The sequence below is a fragment of the Pseudophryne corroboree genome, chromosome 11, assembly GCF_028390025.1.
Source record: "Pseudophryne corroboree isolate aPseCor3 chromosome 11, aPseCor3.hap2, whole genome shotgun sequence".
In the NCBI taxonomy this organism is placed as follows: domain Eukaryota; kingdom Metazoa; phylum Chordata; class Amphibia; order Anura; family Myobatrachidae; genus Pseudophryne; species Pseudophryne corroboree.
In genome coordinates, this window is record NC_086454.1 from 113,030,264 (window position 1) to 113,058,011 (window position 27,748).

General features: G+C 45.1%; 1 protein-coding gene and 1 long non-coding RNA gene across 2 annotated transcripts in view; one reads left to right on the forward strand and one right to left on the reverse strand.

Annotated features, from left to right (window-relative positions):
* The window catches only part of LOC134969047 (kielin/chordin-like protein), a 213,670-nt gene that overhangs the window by 38,567 nt on the left and 147,355 nt on the right, over positions 1–27,748 (forward strand). Inside the window, exons 4-6 of the mRNA XM_063944754.1 lie at positions 20,336–20,431; positions 23,452–23,492; positions 23,743–23,871. Of these exons, the coding sequence (XP_063800824.1) occupies positions 20,336–20,431; positions 23,452–23,492; positions 23,743–23,871 (266 nt within the window). The remainder of the gene's footprint in view (positions 1–20,335; positions 20,432–23,451; positions 23,493–23,742; positions 23,872–27,748) is intronic.
* LOC134969048 (uncharacterized) lies at positions 520–24,709 on the reverse strand. The gene is made up of 4 exons (XR_010189386.1): positions 24,623–24,709; positions 23,735–23,849; positions 11,904–11,967; positions 520–1,122 (listed from the first exon to the last, which is right to left on the reverse strand). It is a non-coding gene; the product is annotated as an uncharacterized LOC134969048 (long non-coding RNA).

Consider the following 27,748-nt stretch of genomic DNA (forward strand, 5'->3'; position numbering starts at 1 on the left):
GGCCCTCTCTACCAGCAACATTGTAGGGTCTGAGCAGAGAGCTTAGATTCTAATGTGCATGCAGAACTCCGGGGGAAACTCCAGGAAAATGTTTGCCGCTCCATTTACCCAGAGATTTCTGCAGCGCTGATGGATGCCATCAGCGTGGGACTTCGGAGAGGTTAATATTAAAGAAATGGGTGCAGCATGTGCGATTTGGGCACCCCTGGACTCAGAGGCCCATGTGCATTGCACACACTGCATCCATTACAAATATGCCTCTGACCATACCCTTCTCAGAGTTAATCCATTGGGGCATAGCTACACACCCTACTCATCACTGGGGCCTGTCCGAGCCCTCAATGGCTCTGGTTGCTAACAAATGTTAACCATTTAATCAGCAATTAGCTTTTATCTTTCTAGTGCAAGATAATGATAACCCTTTATAGCATATAACTTTTTTACGATATTCTACAGAAATACAATTCCAATATCACTACACTGGTCATAGCCTCCCACACAGTTTGACATAGCAAAATACAATTTTAAAGCATTTATAATCTTCTTTACAGAATATGCCTGCCTGACTAACAGTGGCTTTCTATGCATCAGTTTATCCTAATTGACCCACATTATATATTTCTTGCATTTAAACATAAATTGGCAACCACATTTCCGCTATCCTGAATTATCAAGATATATACTTTGAAGATTCATATTGTCTTTGATATTTGACTTAGGTCTTTTCCGCTGAGTTAAGTTTCCTTTGCAATGGGCAAGATGTACAGTACAGGTTGAGTATCCCATATCCGGAATGCTAGGTACCAGGAGCATTCTGGATATGGGATTTTTCTGAATAATGGAATACCCGGTCCAGCGGTCATTGAGGGTGGTCGGTAGGGGGTCCGGCAGTCATCGTGGGTGGGCCGGCAGTCATTGTGGTTTTCCGGGAGGTCATTGGGGGTCCGGAATGCACTATGCGTTGAGGGAATGGCTGCAAAGCCACTCCGCTGCTGCCAGCCATTGGACACAGTAGTAATGCCGTCATGATGTTGCGGCATGTCATGGCGTCACTGCAGGTCCGGGATATTCTGGTTTTTAGAGTATTCCGGATAGCAGGTCTCTGGATAATGGAGACCCAACCTGTATGTCAAAAATAAAAATTTTTTTAGACCAGTGTTATTAAAATAATATAAATAATTGAATAAGGCACATTTTACTATAACAGTTTTCTTGCCTTTCTGAAAGGCATATATAGGCGGAGGGGCTCTAGACTGCACACCCTAGCTGCTTGTAATCAGAGGTGCTACCTTGCTGAGATTTATCTTACTACACATAGAAAAAAGGAATACAGGTGCACTATGCAAACATTACTAATCAAAATTGAAATATATATTACAAATAAATATCATATAAGTGGTTCTTAGCATAAATTTGGACAAAGATATGGGCCTGACCACCACCGTCCAGGTCACCTCTTTGTCAGGGAAGTCTCTAACATTCTGGGGTTCACATCTGGGGTGCAGGGCACCCTAAAACTAGCCCAGCCAAAGAAAAAAACCCTAGGCATCACATAAATGAAAAATAGCAGTGAAGGGTTACAGAGTACCAGGTGCATGAAAGCAGCTACTCAGTGTTACAGGAGTGAAAAAGTGTGAAAAAATACATTGATAAAAAACAAAGTGATTTTGATAACCTACCGGTAAATCCTTTTCTCCTAGTCCGTAGAGGATGCTGGGGACGACATCAAGACCATGGGGTATATATGGGATCAGCAGGAGACATGGGCACTCTAAAGACTTTTCATTGGGTGTGAACTGGCTCCTCCCTCTATGCCCCTCCTCCAGACCTCAGTTGTAGGAACTGTGCCCAGGGAGACTGACATTTCAAGGAAAGGAATTACTTAACTAGTGGTGAGATACCTACCAACTCACACCCTCAACCATGCCGCACACATGGCATTCAACATAACACACACCAACAGGCATGAACTAATTGCAGCAACATGCTGAAACCAAGATAACACAACTTGTGTAACTGTAATAACTAAACTGCAGGTAAAGTATGCACTGGGACGGGCACCCAGCATCCTCTACGGACTAGGAGAAAAGGATTTACCGGTAGGTTATCAAAATCCTATTTTCTCATACGTCCTAGAGGATGCTGGGGATGACATCAAGACCATGGGGTATATACCAAAGCTCCAGTACGGACGGGAGAGTGCGGATGACCCTGCAGCACCGATTGACCAAACTTTAGGTCCTCATCGGCCAAGGTGTCAAACTTGTAGAACTTAGCAAATGTGTTTGACCATGACCAAGTAGCTGCTCGGCAAAGTTGTAATGCCGAGACCCCTCGGGCAGCCGCCCAGGATGAGCCCACCTTCCTAGTGGAGTGAGCCTTTACCGACGTCGGTAACAGCAATCCAGCCGTAGTATGAGCTTGCTGAATCGTATTTCTAATCCAACGTGCAATAGTCTGCTTGGAAGCAGGACAGCCAATCTTGTTGTGATCATACAGGACAAACAGAGCCTCTGTTTTCCGTATACGAGCTGTTCTAGCAACATAGGTTTTCAAAGCTCTAACCACATCTAGAGACTTTGAATCAGTGAATGTGTCAGTAACTACTGGCACCACAATAGGTTGGTTTATGTGAAAAGCGGAAACCACCTTTGGAAGAAAATGTTGGCGAGTTCGCAACTCTGCCCTATCTTCATGGAAAATCAGGTAAGGGCTCTTGTGAGACAAGGCCCCAAATTCAGACACCCGCCTTGCGGATGCCAATGCCAAAAGCATCAACACTTTCCAAGTGAGAAACTTCAACTCTATCTTTTGTAGAGGCTCAAACCAATCCGATTGAAGGAACTGCAATACCACGTTAAGGTCCCATGGTGCCACTGGAGGCACGAATGGAGGCTGGATGTACAGAACCCCTTTCACGAATGTCTGAACCTCTGTAAGAGAGGCCAATTGTTTTTGGAAGAATACTGACAAGGCCGAAATCTGGACCTTGATTGATCCCAATCGTAGGCCCGTCTCCACACCATCCTGCAAAAGAGGGAGAAAACGTCCTAAGTGAAACTCTTCCGTAGGAGCTGTCTTGGATTCACACCAAGACATATATTTTCTCCAAATACGGTGGTAATGTTTTGACGTTACTCCCTTTCTGGCCTGAAAAAGGGTGGGGATGACCTCCTTAGGAATACCCCTCCTGGCTAGGATACGGCGCTCAACAGCCATGCCGTCAAACGTAGCCGCGGTAAGTCTTGCTACACACATGGCCCCTGCTGCAGCAGGTCCTCCCGAGGAGGAAGAGGCAGAGGATCTCCTATGAGTAACTGCTGAAGATCTGGGTACCAAGCCCTTCTTGGCCAGTCTGGGGCAATGATGATTGCTCGAACCCTTGTCTTTCTTATGATCCTGAGTACTTTTGGGATCAGCGAAAGTGGAGGGAAAACATACACTGACGGAAACACCCACTGGGTCACCAATGCATCCACTGCTACTGCTTGAGGGCCTCTCGACCTGGAACAGTATCTCTGAAGCTTCTTGTTGAGATGAGATGCCATCATGTCTATTTTAGGAACTCCCCAAAGACTTGTCATCTCTGCAAAGACTTCTTGGTGGAGGCCCCACTCTCCTGGATGGAGATCGTGTCTGCTGAGGAAGTCTGCTTCCCAGTTGTCTACTCCCAGAATGAATATTGCCGACAGAGCTAGTAGATGTTTTTCTGCCCAGCGGAGGATTTTTGTCGCCTCTGCCATTGCCGCTCTGCTTTTCATTCCGCCCTGCCTGTTTATGTATGCGACTGCTGTTACATTGTCCGCCTGGATCTGCACGGGACGGTCTTGAAGAAGGTGTACCGCTTGTCGAAGGCCGTTGTAAATGGCTCTTAGCTCCAGAACGTTTATGTGAAGGCATGCTTCCTGTTGTGACCAACGTCCCTGGAAGTTTTCTCCCTGAGAGACTGCTCCCCAGCCTCGGAGACTTGCATCCGTGGTTACTAGGACCCAGTCCTGAATCCTGAACCTGCTTCCCTCTAGCAGGTGAGAGCTGTGCAACCACCACAGGAGCGAAATCCTGGTTTTTGACAACAGGATTATCTTTCTGTGCATATGTAGGTGTGATCCCGACCACTTGTCCAACAGGTCCCACTGGAATACTCTGGCATGGAACCTGCCAAACTGTATAGCCTCGTAGGCCGCCACCATCTTCCCCAACAACCGAATGCACTGATGGATCGACACACTTGATGGTTTCAATATCTGTTTTACCATTTTCTGGATTTCCAGAGCCTTTTCCAGCGGAAGAAATACTCTCTGAACTTCTGTGTCCAGAATCATCCCGAGGAAAGACAACCTTGTTGTCGGTTCCAACTGTGACTTTTGGTAATTTATGATCCACCCGTGTTTTTGGAGTATTGACAGGGAGAGGGATATGTTTTGTAATAACTGCTCCCTGGATCTCGCCTTTATCAGGAGGTCGTCCAGATAAGGGATTATATTGACTCCTTTCTGATGAAGGAGGACCATCATCTCCGCCATCACCTTGGTGAATACCCTCGGCGCCGTGGAGAGACCGAAAGGTAATGTCTGGAATTGGTAATGGCAATCCTGAATCGCGAATCTCAGATAAGCCTGGTGAGGAGGATAAATGGGAACATGCAGGTAAGCATCCTTTATGTCCACCGACACCAAGTAGTCCCCCTCCTCCAGACTGGCAATCACTGCCCGAAGTGATTCCATCTTAAACTTGAACCTTTTCAGGAAGAAATTCAGATCTTTTAGATTTAGGATCGGTCTGACCGAGCCGTCCGGCTTCGGAACAACAAAGAGGCTTGAATAAAAACCCCGCCCTTGTTGTGACAACGGTACCAGGACTATGACCTGGTCTTGACATAATTTTTGGATTGTCGCTGTTACTGCTTCTCTCTCTGGCGGAGAAGCTGGCAAGGTCGATTTGAAAAATCGGCATGGGGGAACGTCTTGAAACTCTAGTTTGTATCCCTGGGATACTATTTGCAACACCCAGGGGTCCAGGCCAGACAGAATCCAATCCTGGCTGAAGAGTTTGAGACGTGCCCCCACCCGAGCGGCCTCCCACAAGGGAGTTCCAGCGTCATGCTGGGTATTTGGCAGAATTAGGGGTAGACTTTTGCTCTTGGAAACCTGGAGCCGGTGTGGGCTTTTTTCCCCTTCCCCTTCCCCTACCTTGCAAAGAAGGGGGAACCTCTCGTCTTTTTGTATTTATTGGGCTGAAAGGACTGCATTTGCGGGTGATAGGTCATTTTTGCCGGTGCAGGCGCATAGGGCAAAAATGTTGACTTACCTGCGGTAGTCGCCGAGACTAACGCATCCAGGCCATCGCCAAATAAGGCCTCACCTTTATATGGGAGAGCCTCCATGTTTCTTTTGGAATCTGCATCTGCGTTCCACTGGCGAATCCATAACACCTACCTAGCCGATACTGCTATGGTAGCGGCTTGTGAACTCAAGAGTCCAATATCCTTCATTGCTTCCAGCATGTAGGCGGCAGCGTCCTTGATATTCCCTAACTTAAGGAGTATCTCATCTTTATCAATCATGTCAATTTCTGATGACACGCTTTCTGACCATTTTTCAATAGCGCGACTCACCCATGTGCAGGCAATAGTGGGCCTGAGCAGTGTACCATTGGTAACATAAATGGATTTCAATGTCGTTTCCATTTTGTGGTCTGCCGGCTCTTTAAGAGAAGCCGTGCCAGGAGCAGGGAGAATTACCTTCTTTGTCAACCTGGAAAGTGCACTGTCTAACACAGGGGGTGACTCCCATTTTTTCCTGTCTTCAACCGGGAAAGGATAAGCTATGTGAATCCATTTGGGAATACAATTTTTTTTTATCAGGATTCACCCACATCCCTTCAAACAGAGCATTTAGTTCGTGTGAAGGAGGGAACGTGACTTTGGATTTCTTTTCCTTACATAAATAAGCCTTCTCCTGAGGTAGCCCCTTATAGCCACAATCATATATTGTATACTTTTTGCCAATTTATGATCTATCTCTCTGGATTCACTATCGTCGACACAAGAATCAGAATCCGTGTCGGCATCAGTGTTTACAACATTTGCAAATGGTCTCTTATGTGACCCAGAGGGGCTGCCTGTATAAGGAATAACAGCATCCTGAAAAATCACATCTTCCACAGATTTTCTCCAGCATGCAGCCTTAGATTCAGACTTATCCAATCTATGGTTAATCAGATGCATACTGTCACGTAGCTCTTTCACCCATGCAGGCTCTTGGTGTGCCGGTAGCGCCACCACATTACAACTGTGTGTCCCTAAAATGGCTTCCTCCGGGATGGAACTCCCTGCCTCAGACATGCCTCACACGTGTACACCACACTCACAGACACACTGGGACTTATTTTGGGGACAGATCCACAGTAAAATCTGTCAGAGGGACACAGGATAGGAGGAGCCAGTTCACAAACCCAGCACCAGTATTGCCTTTAAATAGTAATATACACTATCAAATGCACCACAATCGCTTTGTGCACCCCCCCCCCCTTTATAGCACCCTGTACTTGTCAGAAGTGGAGGAGAGGACCAGCGTGTTCTCTGCAGCCTGAGGAGAGAGAGAAAATGGCGCCGAGTAGTGTGCTGGCTGCCTGAGGAAGACACTCCGCCCCCACAATGGCGCGTCCTTACACTCAGTATATGACTTATTATTTATACTGGCGGGGGTAGGGCTGTGCAAACTGCATCTTATGCCCCCTTTTAGCCAGTTTGAGGTATTTTTCTTGCTGCCCCCCCCCCCTTCCCGCGCCCTGCACCCTGCAGTGCCTGTGTGTGTGGGCCGCAAAGGCGCGCTGCGCTCCCGCCAGCCGCGCCGCTCCTCAGCCGTCACTTACTTGATTGAAGATCATTCTTCTCATACTCACCTGTCTTCTGACTTCTGGCTCTGCGAGGGGGGTGACGGCATGCTGTGGGAGTGAGCATCTAGACACGGCTAGCGTTCAGTTCCCTTCAGGAGCTAATGGTGTCCTGTCAGCCAGAAGCAGAGCCATGAAGCTCTGAGGAAGTTGGTTCTGCTTCTGCCCCCTCAGTCCCACGAAGCAGGGAGTCTGATGCCAGCAGATATCCCTGAAAATAAAAAACCTAACATAAGTCTTTTCAGGGAAACTCAGGAGAGCTCCTCAGAGTGCATCCAGTCGACCTGGGCACATTTCTAAAACTGAGGTCTGGAGGAGGGGCATAGAGGGAGGAGCCAGTTCACACCCAATGAAAAGTCTTTAGAGTGCCCATGTCTCCTGCGGATCCCGTCTATACCCCATGGTCTTGATGTTGTCCCCAGCATCCTCTAGGATGTATGAGAAATGTAAATATAAATGTGAAGTTGGGATCCTTTAAATTGGCCCAGTCAGAATGGCTCAGGAGGCCTCACACCCCAACACTCAACCTAAAAACTGATACTATAAAAATATAAAGAGGACTTTGATTATGCCTAATTCAATGTGCCATCAAATGCTAGTTCCCTGCTTAAAAACAATTAGAGGAAGGTGGGGAGGGGTGTCAATCAAGATTGAAGTAATCTCAAGCTTCATGTGTACATATATACACAAAGCGGGTTATTCAGAGATGGAAGTAGATCTTGCTTCCTGCAGTAAGATCTGCATCCATCTCTTCACATGCTGGGGGGCTACCCAGTACAGGGCAAGGCCGCCCAGCATATGTGTGGTGCTTCCTCATGATCTGTCTGCAATTTAATTGTGGATGCATCGTTTAGAGGTTGACCCCTGCCTAGAGAAGGAGAAGGGTCACGCACGCACACTGAGGCCAGTGTGTAGACCAGATTGATGCGGCTGCTGCGTACAGACTTGCGACTGCCCTTAATATGGAATATAGGGGGTAATTCAGACCTGATCGCAGCAGCAAAATTGTTAGCAGATGGGCAAAACCATGTGCACTGCAGGGAGGGCAGACCTAACATTTGCAGAGAGAGTTAGATTTGGGTGGTTTATTTTGTTTCTGTGCCGCGTAAATACTGGCTGCTTTATTTTTACAATGCAATTTAGATTTCAGTTTGAACACACCCCACCCAAATCTAACTCTCTCTGCACATGTTATATCTGACCCCCCCCCCTGCAGTGCACATGGTTTTGCCCAACTGTTAAAAAATTTGCTGCTGCGATCAACTCTGAATTACCCCCATATAGGGGAAGAGGCTCTAGACTGCACACCCTAGCTGCTTTTCTTTTGAAAGGCACACGGCTAATTTACTGGCTCTTGATTTTTCACCCACATAGAGCACATAGGGGGAAATTTACTAAGCTCCCGATTTTGACCGAGATGCCGTTTTTTCATCAAAGTGTCATCTCGGTAATTTACTAAACACTAATCACGGCAGAGATGAGGGCATTCGTAATTTTTTGCAAGTCCAAGTAAAAAATTACGAATGAATACACCATCGGTCAAAACGCGGCTGTTTAAGTATGAATCTCGGTCATTTACTAAGAAGTGCAAAGCAAAAAACAAACAAACACTGCCGTGAAAAATTACAACTCGTAAAAAAGTGCTAAAAAAAAACAGACCTACTTTTTTTTTCCGTGATTGGATAGGCATGCAGGGATCCATGAGATCCGTGCATGTATTTCAGTGGGAAGGGGTGGGAAAGTTGTTATTTTATTAAAAAAAATTGCGTGGGGTCCCCCCTCCTAAGCATAACCAGCCTCGGGCTCTTTGAGCCGATCCTGGTTGCAGAAATATGGGGAAAAAATTGACAGGGGTTCCCCCATATTTAAGCAACCAGCATCGGGCTCTGCGCCTGGTCCTGGTTCCAAAAATACGGGGGACAAAAAGAGTAGGGGTCCCCCGTATTTTTAAAACCAGCACCGGGCTCCACTAGCTGGACAGATAATGCCACAGCCGGGGGTCACTTTGATATAGTGCCCTGCGGCCGTGGCATCAAAAATCCAACTAGTCACCCCTGGCCGGGGTACCCTGGGGGAGTGGGGACCCCTTCAAACAAGGGGTCCCCCCCCCCCCCAGCCACCCAAGGGCCAGGGGTGAAGCCCGAGGCTGTCCCCCCCCATCCAATGGGCTGCGGATGGGGAGGCTGATAGCCTTTGTTGTAAAAGAAAAGATATTGTTTTTAGTAGCAGTACTACAAGGCCCAGCAAGCCTCCCCCGCATGCTGGTACTTGGAGAACCACAAGTACCAGCATGCGACGGAAAAACGGGCCCGCTGGTACCTGTAGTACTACTACTAAAAAAATACCCAAAAAAAGACAAGACACACACACCGTGAAAGTATAATTTTATTACATACATACACACATACATACATACTTACCTTAAGTTCCCACGCAGGTCGGTCCTCTTCTCCAGTAGAATCCAAGGGGTACCTGTTGAAGAAATTATACTCACGAGATCCAGGGGTCCAGGCTCCTCGGGAAATCCAGGGGTAATCCACGTACTTGAAAAAAAAAAAAAAACGGTGTCCCGACCACGAACTGAAAGGGGACCCATGTTTGCACATGGGTCACCTTTCCACGAATGCCAGAAACCCACTTTGACTTCTGTCTAAGTGGGTTTCTTCAGCCAATCAGGGAGCGCCACATTGTAGCACTCTCCTGATCAGCTGTGTGGTCCTGTCCTCACTGACAGGCAGCACACGGCAGTGTTACAATGTAGCGCCTATGCGCTACATTGTAACCAATGATGGGAACTTTCTGCCCTGCGGTTGACCTAAAGTGACGTCACCGCTGAGCAGAAAGTTCCCATCATTGGTTACAATGTAGCGCATAGGCGCTACATTGTAACACTGCCGTGTGCTGCCTGTCAGTGAGGACAGGACCACACAGCTGATCAGGAGAGTGCTACAACGTGGCGCTCCCTGATTGGCTGAAGAAACCCACTTAGACAGAAGTCAGAGTGGGTTTCTGGCATTCGTGGAAAGGTGACCCATGTGCAAACATGGGTCCCCTTTCAGTTCGTGGTCGGGACACCGTTTTTTTTTTTTTTTTTTCAAGTACGTGGATTACCCCTGGATTTCCCGAGGAGCCTGGACCCCTGGATCTCGTGAGTATAATTTCTTCAACAGGTACCCCTTGGATTCTACTGGAGAAGAGGACCGACCTGCGTGGGAACTTAAGGTAAGTATGTATGTATGTGTGTATGTATGTAATAAAATTATACTTTCACGGTGTGTGTGTCTTGTCTTTTTTTGGGTATTTTTTTAGTAGTAGTACTACAGGTACCAGCGGGCCAGTTTTTCCGCCGCATGCTGGTACTTGTGGTTCTCCAAGTACCAGCATGCGGGGGAGGCTTGCTGGGCCTTGTAGTACTGCTACTAAAAACAATATCTTTTCTTTTACAACAAAGGCTATCAGCCTCCCCATCCGCAGCCCATTGGATGGGGGGGGGACAGCCTCGGGCTTCACCCCTGGCCCTTGGGTGGCTGGGGGGGGGGACCCCTTGATTGAAGGGGTCCCCACTCCCCCAGGGTACCCCGGCCAGGAGTGACTAGTTGGATTTTTGATGCCACGGCCGCAGGGCACTATATCAAAGTGACCCCCGGCTGTGGCATTATCTGTCCAGCTAGTGGAGCCCGGTGCTGGTTTTAAAAATACGGGGGACCCCTACTCTTTTTGTCTCCCGTATTTTTGGGACCAGGACCAGGCGCAGAGCCCGATGCTGGTTGCTTAAATATGGGGGAACCCCTGTCATTTTTTTTCCCATATTTCGGCAACCAGGATCTGCTCAAAGAGCCCGAGGCTGGTTATGCTTAGGAGGGGGGACCCCACGCAATTTTTTTATTAAATTTTACAGTGTTTAATTAAAAAAAAAAAAAAATAGAACCCCAGCACGGATCACACAGATCCGGCCGAGATTAATTGTAAAAAAGTCGGCAGAGTTTTGCTAATCACTGCCGTAAAAAACACAAAAAAAACACGAATGACATCGACATCGGAAGAAAAGAAAAACCCGAATACGACAGCTTAGTAAATCCATCGTAACAAATTCAAAAAGTTGCTGTTTTACACTTTCGATGTCATTCGTGATTGAACTTTGACCTGAAACGGGAAAATACGAATCTTAGTAAATGTACCCCATAGAGTTCTAGCATAATTCCCAACATGACCCTCTCCAGGAGGGACAGAATGCTATGCTCCTGGACTTCCCTCTCAATTTATGATTGCCGCCACCTGTGTTTAACAGGTTAATGGGTAAGAAAGGTGTTTCCCCACAGGTGAGGGCAATCATCCATCAAGAGGGAAGTGCAGGAGCAGAGCATTCTGTCCCTCCTGGAGAGGGTCATGTTGGGAGGTATGTTCTAGTATTATTTCATAATACTAATATAATGCAGTTTAAACTTTCCATTTTGCATTCCAGCAGAGATGCATGTACAGTATGTTTCAAACTATGTAGAATAAGAGATGTTTAATAAAGACCAATGCCCAAATCAGTGTCGAACTGGGGCATGAAGGGCACACCCAGGGCCGGATTAAGGCTATGGGGGGCCCAGGGTGCACTCAGTCAGGGGGGCCCCTAATAAAGAGGCACGCAACGAATACACATACACATATACCCACACAGTGCAGCACTCCAGGCGTCTGGATTAAATACTATTAACAGCGGCATATATTTGATAACGTTTCAGTGCCGTTTATACTTTAGGTGCCACTTTCGTCAGGCACTGAAAAGTTGCCAAATATATGCTGCTGTTATAGTGTTTATTTCAGCCGCCTGGAGTGCTGCGCTATGTGGGGATATATGTGATTCAGAGTGTGCGGGCACCCGGCGCTGAAGGCTTTTTTCTACAGGGAGAGCCGGACACCTTGCTGTGATATGTGTGTGTGTGTGTGTGTGTGTGTGTGTGTGTGTGTGTGTGTGTGTGTGTTTTATAATGTGTGGGTGGGTGCATGTCACAGCTACTTACTGAAGGCATCTGCTCCAATCCACTGCCTCCTCTTCTAGATACTTGGTTTTCTCTTCCTTCAAATCTGCAGACATGTAAAAGTACAGAATCCTATGAATGTATGAACCCTAGCACTATGTCAATCAGGCCAATATAATATGTCCCAGCCGTTTCCACCAGGAGACACATATCTGCATTGCATGGAGAGCCATGCAATTTCGATAGGCGTTCCTGGGAAGTGATTGGAGAGTGGCTAATGGTGGTAGACCTGTCAATGTCAGAGACTGCGTCAAAAGACGCAGTTCCACTGGCACTGGCAGCCACGATCCAATGGACAGTCGGAGCACCAAAGGGATTCTATAATGTCTGATGGTGCAACCAATGTTTGATCGATGGCCCGTCTTCATGCGCACATTGACAGATTTTCATTACAGCTGGTGGACCTCACATAAGGGCGCCCACCGACTGCGGCATTAGCATAAAGACGTAGTAGCAGCTGCTGCAGCTACTTCAGATTCACCCATCTCCAAATCAGGCTCAGTATTAATACAACCCCACCACCCAGATAGCAGTAATATACCCCCATGATATTAATACACCCCCACCCCAATAACAGTAATGTAGTCCCCATAATGTTAACACACCCCCATCCTCTTAACATAACCCCCACAAATAACATCAATACAAACCCAGACTGCATTAATATACCCCCCTACACTTCCCCATATACTTACCTCGGTAAGAAGTAGGCTGCCTGGTCTCAGCAGACTGCGGAGCTGGAGCTCATGGGGAGAAGGAGGGACAGTCACAGATAGGGCAGAAGAGAGGAGGAGAGGGAAATGGTGGAGGCTAGGGCAGGATAAACAATGAATGACATAGGGAGAGAGGAGAGAAAGGGACGGAGCTTCACGGACAATAGGGGTGGGGTCTCAGCCGAGAGGGGAGTGAGTAGAGACATCCTCACAGCAGCCCATTGGTGGTAGTGAGAGATGACCAGTTAGGCTGTGACTGGCTGCTGCACTGAGTGCTGGCCCCAATGACAGCAGCTATACAGCAGCAGAAGCTGCGTGCAAAGTGAACAATTCCTACTGGTCCAGGGGGGCCCCAGAGATTTGGGGGGCCCAGGGTAACGTACCCCCTGGGACCCCCCCTTAATCCGGCTCTGGGCACACCAGGTAAATACAGTGGTAGGAGCCTTTGCAATGGATGGGCATCGACTATCAATGATTCAAAACAATTGATGGTTTATGACCGATGTTGAATACTCTCTGTATTGATGACAGGGAACCAGATTTCTTAACTGCCATTTTCAGGGCTGCTGCTGCACAGAGACTGTCAGCCAGCAGCCCTGCACCGCCTCCGTCTCTTACACTGTGTGTAAGATCCAGGAACAGGATGTCCCACCTCTTTCACAGGATGAGCTGTCATTCACAAAGCCAGCCACCGCACATGTACAAAAACAGTGATGCTGAAACCATTATTGGCATCACATAGAATTCTTACCTGTCATTGATGGGTTGTGTCACCATCACCATCGATGGTAACCATCAATGAATGCAACACCGATGGCCATGCTTAGGGTTGTGGGCAGCCTCCAGGGGGGTGGGCATTCACCACAATGTCTTGGCTACCTATTACAGAGATATACTGTATATATAATGTAACATACAATATGTATAATGTATAATTCAAGTTCCACAATCTGGAGCCTGATCCCTAGAGAAGGCGGTGAGCCATCAGGCACTGGGGGGTCCCTTCTACCCCTTTCCCATATAAAAGGGTACAATTTACTAGTCCCAACACAGTTCCAGGGAGATTGCCATTCATTTTAAAATGGCAATTAGCTTTAAGGTAAAAGCAACTTGGCAGCCTTAAAATTATTTGCCACTTTAAATGTAGAGACTATGGCCCACATTCCGAGTTGTTCGCTCGCTGCCGTTTTTTCGCAGCATAGCGATCAGGCTAAAAACCGGCTGTACTGTGCATGTGTATGGGCCGCAGGACGCACGCGCCAAGTAATTTCACACAAAACTAAGCAAATTTACACAGGGGCGAGCGACGCTTTTCAGTCGCTCTGCTGATCGGTGTGTGACTGACAGGAAGTGGGTGTTTCTGGGCATAAACTGACCATTTTCCAGGAGTGTGCTAAAAAACGCAGGTGTGTCAGGCTAAAACGCAGGAGTGGCGGAGGAAACTGGAGAGTGGCTGGCCGAACACAGGGCGTGTTTGTGACGTCAAAGCAGGAACTAAACGGACTGAGGTGAACCCAATCTAGGAGTAGGTCTGGAGCTACTCAGAAACTGCAGGGAAATTTTTTCGAGCAGTTCTGCTAATCTTTCGTTTGCTATTCTGCTAAGCTAAGATACACTCCCAGAGGGCAGCGGCCTAGCGTTTGCAATGCTGCTAAAAGCAGCTAGCGAGCAATCAACTCGGAATGAGGGCCTATATGACAGGGATTGCACTGGGTCTAGCAAAATGGAGCTTACAGTATTACATTTTGGTCTAAATATCTCCAATGATCATGCTAAACCATGTAGAATTTTAAGAGAGAAGCAAAAAAGTAACTTACTGAAAGGTGGTTCTAATAGGTTGTTGTTAATATCTCAGTGTTTTCTACCTTCCCTCATACTACAAGGACAAGGGTGTTATCTACCTGCCTACTAGAAGTATGCCTAGGTTGTACTGTAACTGTTTTAAAATAGAGGTTGCCTAGGCGGTATCTCCCCTTAAATAAGAAGTGCACATAGGAGGTGGTGTCTCCCCTTATTCTAGAAGTGTACCTATGTGTTACTGCCTCTAGAAGTGTCCCTAGGTGGTACCGTATATCCCCTTAAACAAGAAGTGCACATAGGTGATATTGTATCTCCCCTTTTTCTAGAAGTGCACATTGGTGTTATCTCCCGTTAAACAAGGAGTACACCTACTGTAGGCGGTATCTCCCCTTATTCTACAAGTGAGTATAGGAGGTGTTTCAAAGACCAAAACGTTAGTCTATACATTCAAGTTTGATGAACTATAAGGCACATTAGTGAAAATACAAAGTGATTTACGATATGCACCAAGTACAGTATGCTTAACAAATGAGAAACAGTGATGACAAATGTCCTAATGGTTGTCATGGATGCTGCAAATTTAGACTTACAGTAGATATGGTGGGCCTAAGCAAGATATTGGTTTGGGGCCGCCCTAGCCAGTTCTATAGATACAGTATATATGCCTAAGATCATGGGCTATCTGGCAAGTTTTAGTCTGGGCGGAAAGTGCAACCAAGTGTCCCCAACTTTCTATTAGCCCTCCCTGCGTATCTCCCTGCTGTCCCATTGAGTCCTACCTGCATATATCCCTGACTGCCCACTCTACAGCTGTCTTCAATTGCCACCTCCATAGCCCTTTCTTACTTTAAGTACCTTTCATGTAACACTGAGCCCATTGCAGCACACACTTGCTTCACATCTCACTTACTGCTCCCCTCAACAGCACACACTGGTAACCTCACTTCCCCCCATCAGGGATGACTGTCTACATCTGTGTTCTCACTGACCTCTCTAACAGCACTCACTGCCCCTTTCACTGACCCCCTCCTCACAGACCCCATCACAGCTCACACGCTGCTCCCCACAGCACACACTGACCCACTCACTCTCCCACTTCACAGTCTACCTCAGAGAATTCCCCCCTCCATTCAATATCCACTTCACATCATCCGCCTTCAAAGTCAAACTCACCGCACCCCGCCTCCAAAGTCAACATCACAAAATCCCCCCTTCGTTGTTCACCTCACAGCACCCCCCTCATCATTCCAAAACTCACACTACCCCTTGTAATTACTCTCCTCACACAACCCCGTACTCATTACTATCATCACCCCCTCATCATTACTCACCCTCCCCTCATCATTAACCTCATCACACCACTCCCTGATCATTACCTTCCTCAGATCACCACCTCAACAATACACTCCTCAGATCAACCAAACTCATCATTACCCTCCTTACATCACCCCCACATGATTACCCAGCTTACACCACCCGCTTGTCATTATCCACCTCACACACCCCTTACCATTACCCTCCTCACATCACCCTCTCATCATTACTCGCCTCACATGACATCCTTTTTATTACAAAGCTGACCCCCTCATCATTACTCCCCTCACACCACCCTCTTCCCTTTCATTTCATCGCTACTTCATCACTACCCTTCTCACATCACCCCCATCATCATTACCATCCTTACACCAGCCTCTGATCATTACTCTTCCCACATCACCCCCTCATAATTACCCTCCTCACACCACACCCTCATCATTATCCTGCTAACACCATCCTCCTCATCAGAACCATCCTAGCACCACACTTTCATTATTACCATCCTCACACCACCCTTCATTCCTACTCTCATCACATCACCCCCTCATTATTACCCTCTTCAAACCACCATCTCATCATTACTCTCCCCACCTCACCCCCTCATAATTATACAGCTCACACCACCTCCTCATCAGTACACAGCTCACACCACCCCCATGACATTACACAACCCTCCTCATTACTTTCATCACCCCCTCATCTTTACCCCCTCACACTAACCCCCTTCATTACCATCCTCACACCATCCCTTCAACACTACCCTCATCACATCACCCTTTTATCATTACGATTCTCACTTCACCCCTTCCCTTTACTCTCATCACCGCATCATCATTACCCTTCTCACATCACCCCCTCGCATCATTACCATCCTCACACCACCCTCTGATTATTGCTCTTCCCACTTCACCCCCTCATCATTACTCTCCTCACACCACTTCCTCATCATTTCCAATCTTTCTGTACTCCACCCCCTCGTCATTACCTACCTCACACCACTTCCTCATCATTACCCTTCTCACATCATTACTACTCTCCTCACACCATTCCCTCATCATTACTTTCCTCACACCATCCCCTCATCATTACCCTCCTCACATCACCTTCTCATCATTACTCTCCTTACACCACCCCCTCATCATTACCCAGCTTACACCACTCCCTCATCCCTTTAATTTCACCACCCCCTCATCATTACCTTTCTCACATCACCACCTCATCATTACCCTCCTCACACCACACCGTCATCATTGTCCTCCTCATCAATACCATCCTCACACCACACTTTCATCATTACCATCCTCACATTACCCCTCATACTAACTCTCCTCACATCACTCCCTCATCATTACCTTCCTCAAACCACTATCTCATCATTACGCTCCTCACATAACCCTCTCAAGATTACCCCCTCACACTACCCCCTCATCATTACCCAGCTTACACCACCCCCTTGTCAATACTCCCCTCACACTTCCCCATCCCTTTAATTTCATCACCCCCTCATCATTACCCTTTTTACATCACCCCCTCATCATTACCCTTCTCACATCACACCCTCATCAGTAACCTCCTCATACCATTCCTTCATCATTACCCTCCTCACATCACCTTCTTATAATTACTCTTTTCACACCACCCACTCCCCTTTACTCTAATCACCCCATTATCATCACCCTCCTCACATCACCCCCCTCATCCTCACCATTCTCACACCATCCTCTGATCATTGCTCTTCCTACTTCAACCCCTCATCATTACTCTCATCACCCCACTCCCTCATCATTTCCCAGCTTACTCCATCCCCTTGTCATTACTCACCTCAAACCACACCTCTCATCATTACCCTTCTCACATCACCCCTCATTACTACTCTCCTCAAATCACCCACTCATTGTTACTCTCCTCACAGTACCCCATCATCATTACTCTCCTCACATCACTGCCTCCTATCCACTCACATCACCCCTCTCACCATTACCCTCCTCACATTACCCCCTCCCCTCCTTTCACATCACCCCTCTCATCATTACCTTCCTCACATCGCCTTCTCATCATTACTCTCCTTACACCACCCCCTCATCATTACCCAGCTTACACCACCCCCTCATCATTACACTTCTCACATTTCTAATTCCCCTACTCTCACATCATGTTCTGAAGGGGGGAACTTATCCTCCCATTCTGTGACACCATTGAATTAAGTTATTTGATAGCTGCCATTGTCTCTTCAGTGGCCAACTTCCTCACTGGTCCCTGAACCTTACAAATCACACACTTTTTATTATACTGTAGATACACATTTTACAAGTGTCATACCCAGGATTAGAAACTACGACCTATTACACTGGAAGCAGACACCTTACTGATGAAGCTGTTTGCTCCTGTATAGGAAATGTGAGAATTCTCACTATATGAAGTTACTTCTCTGACAATTACATGTAAGAATTCTCATGCTTACTGTACAGGAGCAAATAGCTCTAACAGTAAAGTGTATTTTGCCAGTGTAACAGGTCATGGGTTCTAATCCTGTGTATGACTGCTAAGAAATATGTGATTTAAAATAAAAGACAATGAAATGTATATATACAGTATATAATTTTTTTTTTTCCAGAACACTACACACACACACACACACACACACACACACACACACACACACACACACACACATGCATATATTTATCTAAATATAGGGAGCCACCAATATTTATCTTTCCTCTGGGTAACTGGGACGAATTTACGCCACTGGCAGGGACATGTTATTGGGAATGAACAACCACACAAACTGAATCTAGATAAGTATATAGGGAAACATGGGGATAAAAAGTACATATTCAACAGATTCTGTTGGCATGGGAAATGAGGCAATTTTATTTATTTTCACAGATTTCTAATTTTCTCACATATTCATACAACAGATCCCTTAAAACACAGACAGAGGGTGAGAAGCAGCAAGCAGAAAACTGTGGCTTTCCGCGTACCACATATGCACCAAGCCCTGGAATGTGATAGATTTCGGGGATTGGATGCGGTTGGAAGCACCATCTTCTGATGGCATTGTCCAATAGAAGCCTATGTGCTTCTATCGCACCTACCCGTTGAGAGAGATTCAATGCGGCACTCGACGCATGCGCAGTTAGGACCCCAGCTTAAACACCCTGAAGTCCTATCATCGCAAAGGTCAGTCCTTTCTGCAAGAGCTTTCCTTTGCGATTTTCTTCATGCATACGGTGCTAATAAACACTGATATGCATGCTGAGAGCGGCTGGATTCATTGCAAGCAAAATGCAATGCTTTCTGCATCCCTTCGGTATGTGAATAGAGCATGCAGTACAAGCCTTATCGGCTGAAACTATTATCATTAGTATTTTTTATGGGTTGTAATTCCTCAAAAACACTGCTAAGTATCACCAAGGACATGTGGTCTGCTTGTCATGCCAAATGTAAAATAGGCAGACCTGTTTCTGTAAATTACATTTTATTTATTTTGCATGATAAAAAAAATGATACTGTTTATATCATAATACTGTATTTTACTCTACTGTGCATTATAAACCTCGTGACTAGGGGGATCTAAACATTACAGATTTGAAGGCAAAAAGCGTCCAGAATTCTGAATGCATATAGTAACTATACATATATTTTCTGCCGTTAGAAGGGAAACTTTATGCATATAACATTAAATTGCCGCAAGTTGAAATATTACTAGAGTTATTACACACCCATGTTTTATGGGCATTAATGCCCACTTTTTCTGATGAGGTAAACAGTTGTTTTGAAAAACTGGTAAAATTTACTGTTGTTATTAAAGTGTTCCAATAGATCTACTTCATTTTGATTTAATGAAGATTTTACCATGTGGATAAGTAACTTGTGAAAGACTTTATCATAATTTATTCTAATATGTGTATACCAGTACTCCAAAAGACATCTTTGTATAAATGGCACATTTGCACCCAAGAGAATCAATTTTTATTACAGTAGCATATGAGAGGTTTCTGGACTCCTCTCTTATTCTCTGACAGCATACATTGCCATTAAACACTTAACATTGAAGTGGAACAGATCACACCTTCTCAATGCCACATCTGGTGTAAGGTGTCCCTCAGAATTTTTTGAGGCCCATATAACGGTCACTGTACACCCCCGTTCAGCCCCTCTGCTTCCCTCCAATGCCGTGTTGAGGCCCTGCGAACAACCACCGCTGTCAGTCACACTGTGGCCACATCCTTCCTGGATGTGGCCACAATATGTAAGGACATGCACGTGCACTGCGGACAGTGTTCATGCGCAGACCAGATGGACGTGGCCAGTACGTATGGATGCGCAGCTGTGTCCATCTCTTAATTAGCCAATACACCATAATAGCCAGTCATATGTCTAGCTTGTAATAGACACAAAATAAAGCTAGCTGATGTTTTACACCTTTGACAGCTTTTATTAAATACCACCCTAAGTGAGCCAAAAAATGTTTTGACCAATTAAAACATGGGTAGCTCAAGTGTCAAGCATATTTATGTTAAGCATGTTTTTTACATTTATATAATATCACAAATCAGTTCATATTTTTTATATTTGCAGTCTGCAATCCACAATCATGCAAACCACCAACTACTTGTGGCAATGGTTTAAGTCCAGTGTACTCCATTCTTGGTTGCTGTCTCAGTGTTACCTGTGGTAAGTTTCCAAAATGTTGTCTATGGGAATTATCTGCATTAATGAACAAGCTTGTAATAAAATAGAACAAATTCCTGATTTAATAAACGTCTTTGGATATACAATAAAGTCTCTATGTACATGAGTCACAAATTAAACATGATAAAGTTTGATTGATATATTAACTAATATACTGTACAGTATTTGTTTCAGAATATTAAAGGGAAAAAACAAACGAACATATCTAAAATACCTTTGCCCATTAACATTAGTCCAAGTTGCATATTCATAAGTTGTCTTTGGGATCACAAATATCCTCAACACAGAGGAAAATAATTTATGTGTAGAACAGCAATATATGGGGAAGAAGAAAGATGATGACATTTTACATCCCAATTATTTTGTAAAAGCATTACAGATCCTTTCAGATCATCTTAGATACTGGAATCAGATGAAATTCGTAGCCTACCCTCCAAATAAAAACAATATTGCTTCTCTTAGTGTTAAACTGTTTTTTGGGCCTAATTCAAGGTTGATTGCAAAAGCAAAATCTTCCTCTAATGGGCAAAACCATGTGCCGTGCAGGTGGGACAGATATAATATGTGCAGAGAGAGTTAGATTTGGGTGTGCTGTGTTCAAACTGAAATCTAAATTGCAGTGTAAAAATAAAGCAGCCAAGTATGTACCATCCACAGAAACAATATACAGTAAACCACCCAAATCTAACTCTTTCTGCACATGTTACATCTGCCCCACCTGCACTGCACATGGTTTTGTCCATTAGAGGAAGATTTTACTTTTGCAATCAACCTTGAATTAGGCCCTTAATCTTTAAAATTCCACATCCATAAAAAAACATAAAAACAATAACAAATATTCACCAAACAGACAAAGGAACTGCGTACCAGATATTAGGGTATAAAGGGCATATCACAGTGGACTGTGAAATAGTTTTTTATAAAAGTCATCGGTGGAAGACTATAAAGCGCCACACGGAATACATTTCATATCCCGTCAGACAGGATGCCGGTTGTCAGCATATCGATAGCAGCATTTCATCTGCCGGAATCCTGCCATCAAATCCCCTCACGGGCTCGCTGTGCTTGCCACGCTTTGGGCCCAATGGCTTGCGCAGGTTAAATTCCCACTCGGTTGGTGGCTTGGACCCACCAACCGAGTGGGAATACCAGGAGGTGTCAGGATTCCGGACATCTGTATTTTACCAACTGTTGGGATTCTGGCAACAGTCTCCTGAACGCCAGGATCCCGACAGCCGGTATTTTAATTGCATCCCCTCCAGACACCTGGCTTGCAGTGTTATAATCACACACTATATTTTGATGTGCCCTTTGTCTCTTAATATCTGATATGATCAATGATTTTGATGAACAGAATCTGCAGACGATATAAAATAATTATAGTCCATCTATGAAGCCAGATTGGTTCTCTGTGTGTTTTTTTGTATTCTTGATCAACACATTTAAATGAAGAGGCGAGTGGATGAAGGTGTTATGTAACAATTTTCTGAAAAACAATTTTTTTTTTTAATGGTTAAAGGTGTTATGAAGTGGGGATCATGGTAACAATGTTACTTTAAATGTTGGTAGTCTATTTACTGATATATTTTGTTGTTAAAAGTGCTATGTCCAATACTAAAAGTTCTAAACTAAACTGTAAATCTCTAAGGTTCTTCTAAATGTTACAAAACATCTTCATCCACTTGCCTCTTCAATTATTAATATGATTTAAGTGGGTATCTGTAATGATTTTCTGTGGAGTCAGCAGTAGATGAAATGTTACATTTGTTTCTGTAGAAATACACAGTTGCAAGGAAATAGTGCTGCACTGAGACTGAAGATAGAGCAGAGCATAAACAAAAATAGGCTCAAATCCAGGATAATGTCTTAAATTGCTAGATACTGTATAAAATAATCCACAGTCACGGTCTCTGAAAAAAATTCACACAGAACAGCAGGTTGTCGTTGCACCATTTAGGGCGTGCGGTCCAAACAGCGGAGGTGTGTCCAGACTGTTTGTGGGGTGGGCCGTGGTTGCTGCGTGACATCACACACAGCCGCTGTGACCCAAAAGGTGGCCGACAACCTTGCTGTCTTGCGATGCACTTGCATGTTTGTGTGTGTGTGTGTGTGTCGGGGGGGGGGGGGCTGTGCTGGGTGTCCCTCCGCATGTCAGTGTAGTGGGTTGTAGATGTGCGATTTTTTCGCACATCTACGACCCATGCTGAATTAAGCCCATAATGCAGAAGGTTCAGAGAGAATTTCAAAGATGAAATACTGGTAAACAGCCAGGAGTAGGGATATACAGGAACAGAACACTGGTTTGCAGGATATCCAAGGCACAGGGTATAGGATCAGAATGGCTTATTTATAGCAGAGCACAGTTTAAAGGGAAACATATAATGTCGGGGAAGTTACATAGTGAAATGTGAATATGTAAAGTCAGGGCATCAGATGATCAAATAAGGAAAGTAGATTGACTCCCATAGATATGGTACCAATGTCCAAAATCCACAAGAGCAGCACCTCTGGTAAAACAGAGGTACTGCAGAGTTAATTCAAAATACAATAGTCCTGACAATTACAGGTACAGCATGAATGCTTTTTTTTTCTCCAACTTTACTAATGTAGACTCTACATTTTAGCATACCTCCCAACTGTCCCAATTTTAGTGGTACAGTCCTGTTTTTTTGGATTGTCCCACTGCCTCACCCGTGGGCCGCAGTGTCCCATGGGAAGGGGGAGGTTGGGACACATACATGCTGACACCACTGCTCTCAGCAAAGAGTGCCATCCAGACACATGCTGCTGACTCGAGGCTGGGGGCTGTCCAGCAGCTACAGGAGTGTTGGGCAAGCCCCCATCATGGATTTGGCATTCCTCACGAAGCCATGCCCCCTTGATGCTAAGCCACACATCTCGTGTCCACCACCATGAAAGCTGGGAGGTATGTTTTAGGAATAGCTGGACTTTTATGCTTCTGGAAAAGGCAAGATTCAAATGTGTCTTTTATGTTTTCACAGTTCCAAAACAAGTGTGCGTGTATAATAACATAGACTATATGGTAAGTCTGTAAATAGAAAGATTGTCATACATTCTAATATTAGAAGTGTAATCACAACTTTGTATGCTATCAGAGAACATTTAAATATTCCTGACACTATAACAAGATGTTGTGCATGTCATGAAGTACTTATTGCAGGAATCCCTTGAAAAGAAAACATTATGAAACATCCCACAATATGTGTAGTAGAGATTACAGCACATTTAATTTACATTAAGTGCCAGTTTTTTTTTCTACCTTACCTCTGTAGCCTGGCTCCATATTACCTTCACCTCCTGGCAGCTGCAAGGAATGTACATGCACATCTACATATGACAGCGCAACTATGCAGAATGTAGCTGCGTGTAATCCAATTACCTGCAATGTAACATGTGCCCAGGTGAGAGGAATTCTTAAGTTATATTGTAACAAATGTTTGAATTATAGTTAGTTTAATTTTAACCAATAACATTGATATACAGTATAAATAGCTCAATGCACTTCTGTAATATACCAGCAAGTACTGTAAGTACAGCATGGCCCCAATTCAATATCTACCCAAGTGGAAGAACTATACTTGTATACCTTTACTTTGGAAATGAAATATTCTCAAGTTGTGAAATAATGATCAATCTGTTTAAATCCTTCCATGATGTACATTATGGCGCTAGCAATATCAGATACAAATCTAGAGGTGAGGTTCCCATTCAGATTTATTCCCACATCCACCATTGTAAGTAGGTAAAGAGACAATTAACAGTGCGGAATTATGAGTAAATTAGCTTGATAAAACTAGTCATACCAAAGATGTGTCTGACTGACTGTCAGAGTCCAGTGTTCCAACAATAATGTCCCAAGTTATTTAAAGGTTTTCAGCACTTTACATTACAACCAAAGAAAAAGAAAAGAAAAAAATGTCTTTTAAATCTAATTTATTATTAAACAGATGGAGCATAAACAAAATAAATCAGACTGAAAGAACAAACTATGGGGCAGATGTGCAAAGCATCGCTATGAGCTTTCTGCACATGGCGCACGTTTCCGCTTCATCCTGATGTACGAATCTCCTGATAGCGGAAGTTTAAGGAATGCGCACAGCGCCTATGTCTTTATTGCTTTTGCCATTGGGTGCATTGGGAGGTGATGCCTACCTGACGTATCAATGGTCACGTGGCACTTCACCTCACGTTAATGTCACCCATCCACCTCGACAGGTCAGGGCCTGCATTGACACTGTGGAACAGAATGGTTGTGTCCTTTTTTTTTCTGTTGATTTTGCAATAAAGTTTGATTTTTCAAAGTAACCCTTACTGACAGGAATGATGTGAGACCTCGTGTCCCCACTGCCTCTGCAGCCATGTCATCCTCCAACATCAAGCGTTCATGCACAGGGTGAAATGCGTGGGGGCTGCTGGGCAGGAGGACTACAGCGCATGTGTGGGGCAACAGTGAACAATGAAGAGAATATCACAGCACTAGTGACATACTGTATTACTATAATGGCAGGCCTGGGCATCACCGCAATAATGCCCCATTATATTAGTACTTAATTCTATGGAAATTATAGCACAGCTCCGTTAGTTTCTGTTAAACCCATTAAGCCAATAAAGCTGAGACATGAAGAAGCATCTGTGAAGGGATAGTCTGGATGCCAAAGTCCAATGTCACAAAGGATGAGTGACACTACATTTTTATCCGAGCGTCTTTTTTTCATTTGTTTCCATGAAACATATATCTAAGATGCAATGTAATGCACTAGAACACACGGGCAGCCTCTGTTGATTAAAATGATATGCGGCATGCCTATATTCTGTGTGTAATAGCGGCTCTATCTGCATCTGAAATGAAACATTAGAGTGTTTTCCTGGAAAACACTGTGATGTTTCATTTCAGATGCAGATAGAGCCGCTACTACACGCAGAATATAGGCATGTCGCATAACCAAGTCACACGGCACTCACGCTTTATGTGTAACACGACTTGTAGCGCAGGCAGAAAAGTTGTAAGAGGACACATCTGTACATCCAATCTTTTTCATACAACCAATATATGCACGTTAGTGATGTATCACATATTTTGTTGGTGTTACTCCTACCTACATAGTTGCAGTGCGGTAGTGTGTCTTCCATCAAGATGAGCCACCTGGCTGTAACTCTGTCTATCCTATCCCAAGGTAAGGCAGGTTGAGGCTGACAATCAGGAGCACCACACGTCTGAGTCTGATAAAGTATATGTGAGGCAGGTGGAAGGGTGAACACAGTGCCGGTTTACCAAACAGGCAAAGTAGGCACTGCGCCTTTTAGGGGCCCCTATAGGCCAAGCGCTTTTAAGGGGACCCGTAACAATAGATCAAAATAATACTGATTTGATCTTGAAAGAAAAGTATAATCAAGCTTTCTTAAACAGTTTTCAAAAGATAGAAACAATAAATCAACTCAAAGAAACAAAAACTTTACATTAAAGACGCTATAGAGAAAATGCTGTATTGATGTAACGTGCCCATTAACAACTTAAAGTACATAAACCATAGACATCAGATTCACATTACAATTTCCAGATCAGGCTGTTAGTTGGTAAAATTAAAAATGTATCAGGAGATAATCTGCAAGGGCAGCCCCAATATTTCGACTGTCCAGGGGCCTCCACGGGGTTTGTTTCGACACTAGGTGCACAGACACAAAAGGAGAAATCAATGGGTGTTAAGTTATCCTCTGAGGTAAATCATTAATTTTTCATCTAAGTGGATACACACTCTCTTTTTTATGCCTTAGTGCCACGTGTGTTACATTTCATACAGTAGACTGACAGTGCTGCAAGTATGGCGGTACGACGTACCGGTAAGAAAATCCCAGCCGGTAAGCCATACCGTCGGGCCGCCACCTTGCAGACACCAGATGCCACCTTGCAGACACCAGATGTTGGAGAGAGAGAGGAGTGCGAAGCATGCACCTCTCCTTTCCTGTCCCTCTCCTGCCTGATGTGTATCTGGCACTGTGGGGCCATATATGGCACTACTGGGGGCATTTGCATATCTGGCACCGTGGGGCATATGTGCATCTGGCACCATTTGTGTATCTGGCACTGTAGGAGCATATCTGGCATGGTGGGAGCGTATCTGGCACAGTGGGCGCATATGTGTATCTGGCCCCCACATATGTGTATCACGTCCCCATTTTCATTGGCCATTCCCCATGTGGCATTTGGCCACACCCATTTTTTGGGCGCACACAGCACCTATAAAACATTTTTTCTACTTGCACCACTATAGACTGACCAAGTGAATAACATCATGAGAATGATGGTAGAGGTAAGGGAGAGGTAAGCCGTAGGGGAAGAGGGTAGGTTAAGACTGGGAGGGGATGAACAGGCTGCTGTTGAGTTTAGGTCGCATGGGGGGGGTTAGCCCCCCCCACAGAGTGTTAGGGTTAGGCTGCGGGCGGGATGGTTACGTTTAGGGGGTTGAGGGTTAGGTTTAGGCTGCGGGATGGTGGTGGGGGGGGGGGGGGTTAGGTTTACACACACCGGAGAGTGTTAGGGTTAGGCTGTGGGGAGGAGGGGAGGTTTAGGTTTATGCTGCGGGCAGTGTCAGACTGGGGCATGTAGGGCTGTTATTAATCTGTTTATTAATCTGATACATTATCATGCATGCAGCATCTGAATTTACTGTAGAATTTACTGTACCAATGAGGTGGCAGACCCCACCCCATCTGCAGACTGGCCACACCCCTAAACAAAAATTCAGCTGCTGCATGCATGATAATGTACCAGATTAATAACAGATTAATAACAGCAATGCACTGTAGAAAATAAACCATAGTCCAGTATAAGGTAACATATGTGTAAAGCATACCCTGCAACATTTGACACATAAAAATCGGTACAAATTAGAAAAGGGGGCATGGCCACAGGTAAAGGGAGCATGGTCACGCCCTTTTTCCTATACTTTCAATGGAAGTTTGGAGAGCCAAAAATCGGTACAGACCATAAAAAAAAGGTACTGTACCTATTAAAAAGGTACAGTTGGAGGGTATGGTAATGTATATTTCAAGTGCACAATCTGGAATCTGATCCTTAGAGCAGGAGGTGGGCCCCCAGACAGTGGGGCCCTCTGGTTGTTTTCCATGTACCCCTGTGGGCCAGTCCAAGCCTGGCTGCGGGTAGGGAGGGTTAGGGGGTCATTAGGCCTGTTGGGATTCAGGATGTCGCTGTCGATATTCTGACTGCTGGCATATTCTACCCAATCTGTTACAAGTATACCCCTCTTAAAATCATCCACT